General features: G+C 48.9%; 1 protein-coding gene and 1 non-coding gene across 3 annotated transcripts; both read left to right on the forward strand.

Annotated features, from left to right (window-relative positions):
- The first annotated feature begins 1,456 nt into the window (after window positions 1–1,456).
- Window positions 1,457–7,670, forward strand: STAR (steroidogenic acute regulatory protein). Of its 2 annotated transcripts, none has more exons than XM_072950270.1 (7): window positions 1,457–1,686; window positions 2,743–2,856; window positions 3,178–3,305; window positions 4,379–4,561; window positions 4,651–4,835; window positions 5,453–5,546; window positions 5,779–7,670. In XM_072950270.1, the coding sequence occupies exons 1-7, from the start codon at window positions 1,623–1,625 to the stop codon at window positions 5,890–5,892; spliced, it is 882 nt and encodes a 293-aa protein (XP_072806371.1). In that variant the 5' UTR covers window positions 1,457–1,622; the 3' UTR covers window positions 5,893–7,670. The 2 variants fall into 2 exon arrangements, with proteins under 2 accessions (XP_072806371.1, XP_006201191.2); XM_006201129.4 differs by having other exon boundaries at window positions 4,403–4,561.
- LOC116285758 (U11 spliceosomal RNA) lies at window positions 7,044–7,177 on the forward strand. Its single transcript, XR_004195457.2, has one exon. It is a non-coding gene; the product is annotated as a U11 spliceosomal RNA (small nuclear RNA).
- Window positions 7,671–8,580: the final 910 nt, after the last annotated feature.

Here is an 8,580-nt window from a genome sequence, read left to right on the forward strand (position 1 = left end):
AGATGTTTTAGCCAGCCTCTTACCACAATCTCTTAACTGAGGCCAGGTCCCTGTTATACGCCACCAAATAAGACTCAAGATTATCAATTAATCAGGAGATCTGAGAACCAGGAAAGACTCACCCAAATTCAGCGGGACTTGCTGAAGAGGTGGACGGGCCTAAGAGGTCCTTGCTGGCACTGAGGTTCTGAATCCCAGTACAGTTCAGGTAAAGGAGAGAAGTCAGCTCTGTGCTTTCATGGTCACCAAAACTGCTGACTGGAAAAAAAGCACATACATCTTTTCAAAATTCATCAAATTGCACATCTGAAATATGTATAGTTTACTGGATAAGAATTATACAATAAAGGTGTTAAAAAAGAACAAATTAATTTTTTAAAAAAGTACAAGATGAGAGCTGTGAGGTTTGTTTTATTTGGGGGCTTACTGAGGGCTATAGCCTGGGAGACAGCCTCTCCAGAGGAACTGCTCTAAAGAGGGAGAGGGGAGGCCAGCATGTATATGACTTGGGTGAAGGAGAACATGCAATCAGGGGCACATCTGGGTAGAAGGTTGCTGCTGGTCACAAGTCACAGATACCTCCATTCATGATTCTAGTGCTTTTCTAAGTATGGGGAAAATGTAGGCTGATAAAAAAATTTCTCCTGAAAATATAACTAAGGGCTCATTTTGCCTCTTTTCCCAGAGCACAAAGTATCCTACGCTGATCTTCCTTTCGGGGTGTATTGTATGTCAGTGACTGCAGGGGCTAATGACTTGCTTCTTGTAGAACTGAGTGGCAAGTGACATTCCTACCTAGACGTCAGGCCCCTCATCCTGGGGCTAGATGACTAAGTTCTCCTTGGCAGATGCCCGGGGCACTGTTCCAGGATAGTTTCTCAAAGCCTAGTGTGCAGCTCACAGAACACCTGCAAGGCAATCACCTGGAAATATTTTTAAAACTACAGTTTTCGGGGGGGAGGGTATAGCTCAGTGGCAGAGCGCACACCTAGCAAACACAAGGTCCTGGGTTCAATCCTCAGTACCTCCATTAAAAATAGGTGAATAAATAAAAACCCAATTACCTCCCGCCCCAAAATAAAATAAATGATTTTTTTAAAAAAAACAAATAGTTTTCAGAGCCTTAATTCTAGATCTGACAGCTACAGAGCTGCATTCAACAGCACCACACATGCTGCCTGAAAACCACTGTCACATGCTACATACTTTTTTCTACATTGCCTTGACTTCTGCTGCTCCTCTCCCCTCCTCTCCATCCCCCCTCCCCAAGTCAGGCACCAACCTCCTTGCTTCTTTCTGTGCACTACCCCCACCCCTCCCCACACCCCCCCCAAAAATGGCCAAAGGCTCCTTATGAGGCAATCTCTCTATCCTTGACCTCTTCCTTTGCATGGTGAGTGATGGCTTTTTTATCTCCCAGTGATGCAACACAGCCTTCGGCTGGAGGCATTTAAGACACAGAACACACTCTGGCCGTGGCTGCAGGACCCAGAGGCCAACTCTGACGAGCTCAGGAAGGACAGGAGCAGTCAGTCACCCTCAAGAGCAGAGGCCACAGCAGCAGCAGCAGCAGCAGCAGCAGCAGCACCAGCCTCCGCGTCTGCCCCGACTGCCAGGAAACGATGCTCCTCGCCACGTTTAAGCTGTGTGCCGGCAGCTCCTACAGACATGTGCGGAACATGAAGGGTGAGCTCCCGGGGAGGCGGCATCGGGGGACCGGGAGCTCGCAGGCAATGTTTAGTGGGGCAAGTACGGGACTGGGAAGCAGGACACTCAGGATCTGGTCCCAGCTGTGCCTCTTACTGAGCCTTCCCTTCCGGACCTCAATTTCCCCCTAACTGAAGAATTGAGCTGGATACTCAGGTGCCCATGTGTGTCCCTTCCAGATTTGGTCATTTCTGGTCTCCCCTCCAGGGCTCCTAGCTGTCTTGAATTCTCTCTGACTTTGCCTTTGTCTAAGATTGGTACTGAGGGTACCAGGAAAGTCTGAGCCACAGTGGCAGAGGTGGGAGTAAGCCTGATGCCAACTGGCAGTATTGGCAAGCCCGAGACAGGGGCAGGGAAGAGAAAGGGAAAAGAAAACGAAAGGGGAGAGACAGCAGGAGAGAATGTAGGTGGGTGAGGTGGGGAGTCCTGTTTCCATCCTACAGTCAGGAGGCAGAAATCAGGTGCTGAAGGACCCACGGTCATTTGAGTCAATCCCCTGCCATCGGTGAAAGGCACACAATCTAATGACAAGTCCTTTCCAATGACAGTGGGTTGAACTAGCTACTGTTTGGATGGAAACCATGCTTGGAAGACCTGTACTCAGCAGTGGGGCTGTTCTCACGAGATCAGCAAGACCGCCCCAGCGTGCTGAGCACTCACTCAGCAAAGTCCCCTTGCTGCGGGCAGCCGCACACACCTCCGGCACCGAGTGCCTTAAAGGCTTCTGTAGCAGGATGTTTTGTTATTTGAACAAAGCTTCTTTCCAAGAAAGAATTTCAGCAAGTTTGAGTGTGGTCCCTGGCCAGCCCAGGTGAAAGGCAGTGAATTCCAGGCCCTGGAGGCAGCCTGGAGTCAAGGACACAGGACCTGGAGCTGACCTGGCTCTAGTTCAAGTTCCTACTAGAGATCTGTGTTCCTGAGCAAGTCACTTTCTCCCCCAGCTTTTGTCCTCTGCTGTCAAGATGAGGAGGTGGAATGGTCCATCTCTAAGGAGCTCTCCCACTCCTAAGTAATGGCTCCCTTCCTTCCCCGCAGGGCTGAGGCACCAGGCTGTGCTGGCCATTGGCCAGGAGCTGAACTGGAGGGCCCTGGGGGGCCCGACCCCAGGAGCGTGGATTAACCAGGTTCGGCGCCGTGGCTCTCTGCTTGGTAAGTGCAGAGGCTTCTGGGCTTCTGCCAGCGGCAGGAGGCTCCCGGCTACAAATGTGCCTGTGGCTCTGGTCTTCCCCTTCCCCTGCGCCACCCCCACACCCCCTCCGCCGCCACGCTTTCCTCACTCACTCTGAGAGGATGGGAATGGAGTTCTTCAGGGCCACATCCCCTCCTCTCACCTGGGTCTAACTGGACCTGCAGGCTGGACCCTATGGCTTTGGTCTTGGCTCTTCAGAGGAAAGAGCAGGTCCAGAGATCAAAGGGGTGAGAGCCAGTGGAAGGCCAAGAAGCTCAGTCTTTCCTTGGCTGTGTATCCAGGTTCTCAGCTGGAGGACACTCTCTACAGCGACCAAGAACTGGCCTATATCCAGCAGGGAGAGGAGGCCATGCAGAGGGCCCTAGGCATCTTGAGCAACCAGGAAGGTTGGAAGAGGGAGAGCCAGCAGGTAAGGGTGGGTGTGGAGGAAGCCACAGTTCCTCATGGTTCCAGGGCCACCCTCAAGGCCAGCTGGGGTCTCTGCTCTTCTCAGAATTCCTGCCTCATGCAGCAGTCACTGGGCAGCAAGCATTTTTAACTTGAGAATTCTCCTTTTCCCAAGGATATATCCCCAGATAGCCCCTTCCCCCAAAGACATCCTGGAGGCTCGCGTGTGAGAAACACTGTTCCTGAATCCTTATCTACCCTCCACATGCACTGAACACCCGTGCAGGCCATGGGACTGGGATTCAGGTGCAGTAGAGGCCTCACCCTCCCTGGGTCAGAAGTTCCAGAGCCAATGTGCAGTGTCTGTGCTTAGCCTACCTTCCAGATGAGTTTGCAGGGGTGATCTGGACTCACTTGCAATGGGGCTGGATCAGAACACAGGTGGCCTAAGGCCTTCTCGGGTGCTCTGCCCCTGAGCGCTGCACCTGTGCCAGGAGCCAGTAACAAGGCATGTGTTCAAGGCCGGTGACTCTGAGACTCCGGTGGCTTTGTCTTTACCAAAAGCTCTGGTGCTGCCACTGGCCAAAGTTTAAGGAAGATCTTTCCTTCTCCAAGTTCTCAGAGTTAAAAGACTCCGAATTTGGGAGTCAGGAAATCTGGGATCTAGGCCCAGCAATGCTCTTAGCTAAGGGTCTCTGGGCATCTCACTGACCTCCTCTGGCTCTACATCCTTGGGTGTAAAATGAGGTATTGGACTAGGAAAAAAAAAATCTGTGTGAAGCTAGCTGGTTGTAGACACCACTTTCCCCACTCCCAGGTTTGGCCCGCTAGGATCTTTGAGCTTCTGAAGTAAGGACCTACCCAACCCCATCAACATTTACCCCCAAGAAAAAAGGGTCCAGGGACCAGTTTCCCTCCCCAGTCTGCAGACACACGAGGCTTGTGGCAGGAAGATGACCTCCTCTACTGTAACCAGAGATAGCTCCATGCTTCTGCAGGCTTAGCTTAGAGTTCTCCGGGCTGTTCCCCTTCTGCCTCGCCTGGCACTGTCCCTGTGCCCTCGGCTGGGAATGTTTGTCTCTAACCTTTACCCAGGGGCTCCTCTCTGCCTCCCAACAGGCGAATGGGGACGAAGTGCTAAGTAAAGTGGTCCCAGATGTGGGCAAGGTGTTCCGGCTGGAGGTGGTGGTCGATCAGCCCATGGAGAGGCTTTATGAAGAGCTTGTGGAGCGCATGGAGACCATGGGCGAGTGGAATCCGAATGTCAAGGAGATCAAGGTGGGGTGGTGACAAGCTCGGGGTGGGTGTAGGGGCGCCTCGGCCCCAGCCTGGCTGAGTAGTGACTCTGGTTCCCTGTGGCCTGGCAGATCCTGCAGAAGATTGGGAAAGACACAGTCATCACCCATGAGCTGGCTGCAGAGGCAGCAGGAAACCTCGTGGGGCCCCGAGACTTCGTGAGTGTGCGCTGTACCAAGCGCCGGGGCTCCATGTGTGTGCTGGCTGGCATGGCCACGCGCTTCGAGGAGATGCCTGAGCAGAAGGGTGTTATCAGGTAATACTGGAAGCAGCCTCAAAAGCTCTTTTAACATGGGTTGGGGACATGCACCTACCAAATGTGTGATGAACCCCTGACTCCCAAGAAACCAATCCTTGGTCCCATCTACTCTCAGCCTCCTTCCATGGAGGAAGAGTCCTACCTTCCTTAGCAGAGGAAGACAAGATTGCCCATACAATCTTTATAGCCATTTTGTCCTGAGCTTCCCAGAAAGTTTAAGAACCCTAGTAATTTTCTAAAACAATATATAGGGCTGAGATTTAGCTGTTCAGGTATGACCAAAATGTTGACTAAAATAGAATCCGTACCTCTTAGAACACAGCTGCTACTTGAGCTTTCCAGGGGTCCCAGGCAACACCCTGGACCCTTTCTCGACCTCCCCATCATCTGGCAAATAAAAGGCACCACAGGAGGCCTCCAGGTTCCAGCTCCAACTAGCATTTGTTCTGAGGAGCTGGTAACCACGCGAACTGCTAAATCTCACCCTTGGCAAAGGACTTCTCTGATGAGATTTGGTGAAGGATGAGGTACTTAAGGAGTGTGGCTGGTAGAACTAATCAGCGTTAAGAGAACTCTGCCTTGTCCTCCTGACCCGACTTGTTTTCATCCGGCAGAGCTGAGCATGGCCCCACCTGCATGGTGCTGCATCCTCTGGCTGGAAGCCCCTCAAAGACCAAACTCACCTGGCTGCTCAGCATTGACCTCAAGGTGAGGGGCACAGGAGGTGACTCTGGGAAGGTGGTGGTGAAAAAAATATACTCTTAACCTCTCCCACATCATCCCACATGGAACAGGACCCTGATCAGTTGCAAGGATGTACCTATAACCAGAGCCAGAAGGCCAAGCCTAGGCAACCCACAACGCCGGGGGTAGGGCATGGCGGTGTCTAGAGGGGGACATCACCTGCAAGATGGCCAAATTTTTCTAACTTCACCTCTAGGGATGGCTTCCAAAGACGATCATCAACCAGGTCCTATCGCAGACCCAGGTGGATTTTGCCAACCACCTGCGCAAGCGTCTAGAGTCCAGCTCTGCTCTTGAAGCCAGGTGTTGAAGACCAGACAGCTGTCTCCGGCTCAGCTGGCGTGCAGGCCCATTGCGAGGTCCCTGCTGGAAGCCCCCAAGTCTGTGCAAGAGCTTCACCTGGGGCCTGCAGGATGGGGTAGTGGTGTTTTGAATGGTACTAGAACTCAGATCGGTAACAGTACCAAGAAAATGGGGACAAGGCTCTTCTAACTTCATTCACTGATTAGCTCTAAAATGAAGGTTAAGGGTCCCAAAATATCTGTAGAACTTTTTTCTGAGCCCTTACATAGTTACCTAAAAACATCTCAAAAATGCTACCAGCTGACACAGGGTGCAGAGGGTGTAAAACACAGGGATCGGGACCTCAGACATGAAGGGCTCAAGAGCTCCATTCCTGCGGGCGGGGTGTGCGGACCCAGCAGGCCTTACACAAGGGCTCCCAGCAACCCCCTGCTCCTCCGCCAAGTGGGTAGAGAGCCGCACCAAAGAACAAGCAGGTGCCTTCGAGAAATCTCACCCAAGTTATCTTAGTGAAAAAATACAGAACTAAATAAAAACTATTAGAATGGTTTCCCTGCTTCTTCCATGAGCAGCAGCCAGAATAAAGAATCATAACTAACATAAAAACTTCAGTGTGTAGCACTTTTTAAATTCTACTCTTAAAAATCCATTCTAATAAATTGCAACTTCATGCTAGAGGAGTCGTGGGAAAAGATTGCTTAATTCATTAAACTAAATTTCCTACCTCAAAGGGAAAACTAGAGGACTTAGATCATTCAATTTTGTAGGACCTGTTACCATTAATCTTTCCTAAAAATTTAATTTACACAATAAGCACAAGCCTAAACTGGTTCTTAAAAGAACTATGGCTGAAAGCTGATTAATGGGCATTGGAAGATGATTATGACCAAAGATTTGTATTCACCTAATTAAAAGGGCAGGACCAAAGATGACCAAAGATGAATGGTACTACTAAGTTAAATGAAATCAAATTTTATTACTTTCCCACTAGTGACTGTTTAGACCTAAAATGGGAACTGAATCTTTAGTTCAGTCAATTGTATCACCTCTCAGTCTGACTTGGGGCTGCCAATTTATCTGCTTAAACAGGTCAATGTATTACTATTTTGAGGAGACAGTTTGGAAGACAGGGTAATATGGTGATAAAATCCTTTCCCTAAAATGGGCTTCTGTCGTGAGCGGCCCACGCAGGGCAGCTTAATTGCTCTGCGTGCGGAATCGACATCAAGAGATTGCGGAAGCATAGTTTTTTGGTACCTGGGGAGCTGGTGATCATTGGTCCTGGAGCCCCACCCCAACCCCCAAAACAAAAACAAATCCTTTCCCAGGATTCAGAGAATATGCTTTAAAAATATACACTGAGAGGGAGTTATTTGGCTACAATCTCTAAGTAGGAGGAAAACCCAGCCATTACCACTTGAAGCTTTTCCATGCTAGTGCTAACAGCATGGATGATTTAGACCATTTGCAATCAGAGCTCCCTACCTTATTTATTAAACAAATTAGCAGTGGCAGGAATGACGGTATTTATTGAGGTACTGAAATTTTACAACTGATAGAGGTATTTATTATTATTTATTCTGATTATTTCTTAGTAGTCTATTTTGGGCACAGATGAAATGTTGATCCAGCCAGGGGCTTCAGAGTGAGGGGATAACTGTAGAAATACATGTAGAACAGAATCATCATCCACGCCCACCTAAGAAGTGGAAGATGTGCAGAGCAACATATACTCTGGTTTCAAGAGAACACACGGATAATAAAGAAATGGGCTTTCAACACACACCATGGCTTTTGAGTTCAATTATAATCGGCCTTTTTCAAACATGCAACTGTGTCTTTGAGGTGCCTGGGGAGATGCTTTCTCATCTGTTTAACTCTACAGTGGAATAAAATGAGTTGTCAGTGATGATCTGCATACAGGAACCGTTCTATGTAGGTCTACATGAAGAGTAGGTATTCTGAGCCCTTCAAATGAAACTTATCCAAACACATACACAGAATATGAAGTGTCAACAGGCAAAAATCATTACTTCTGGAATCTCTGATTTATGAAAGCAGAATGTACAAAATCCTAATCTTACTTAAATGGAGTGAGTGTACAACTTATATATGTGGTAATGTACATTACAAAGAATTTACCCCCGGTTTCCTCTAAATAACACCACCCTCATTTACTCAAGTTCTTCAAACTCTGATGATCCAGAAGCTTTATGACCAAGTCTGCTCTTTAAGAACAGCCACGAATAAACAGACCTCAGCCTGCGATCAGACTGATTCTGTGGATTTCCTATTAAGAGTTGGGACAGCCAAAACAAAGAGCCTGGGTGATTCACTAAGAGACAAATACATCAGTCAAAGCTTTTGTGTTAAGATACCAATAGTCACTTGAAATTTGGGAGATTTATTAAACAGGAATCATATGTGGTGATTCATGGCAATATATTCCCTACCTGGTGGTGAGCCACTCTCCCATCACCTGCTATACTCGAAGTCTGGAGCAATCCTGGGAGGACGGCACTGCGACTGATGGATTCAAGGGGGCCAGGGAGGGGAAGGCATAGCTCAGTGGCAGAGCACATGCTTAGCACATACAAGGTCCTGGGTTCAATCCCCAGCACCTCCATTAAAAAATTAATTAAAACCTAATTACCTACCCCCACCCCAAAACAAACAACAAAAAAGATCCATTTGT

The sequence above is a fragment of the Vicugna pacos genome, chromosome 26 (genome assembly GCF_048564905.1).
Source record: "Vicugna pacos chromosome 26, VicPac4, whole genome shotgun sequence".
Lineage (NCBI taxonomy): Eukaryota > Metazoa > Chordata > Mammalia > Artiodactyla > Camelidae > Vicugna > Vicugna pacos.

What these genes read in the sequence shown, in the direction of transcription:
- STAR (XM_072950270.1), top strand. Translation starts at nt 1,623, where the DNA reads ATGCTCCTCGCCACGTTTAAGCTGTGTGCCGGCAGCTCCTACAGACAT. An exon ending in CGAATGTCAAGGAGATCAAG is followed by an intron (nt 4,562 to 4,650) that starts GTGGGGTGGTGA and finishes GTGGCCTGGCAG; the next exon opens with ATCCTGCAGAAGATTGGGAA. An exon ending in GAGCAGAAGGGTGTTATCAG is followed by an intron (nt 4,836 to 5,452) that starts GTAATACTGGAA and finishes TTCATCCGGCAG; the next exon opens with AGCTGAGCATGGCCCCACCT.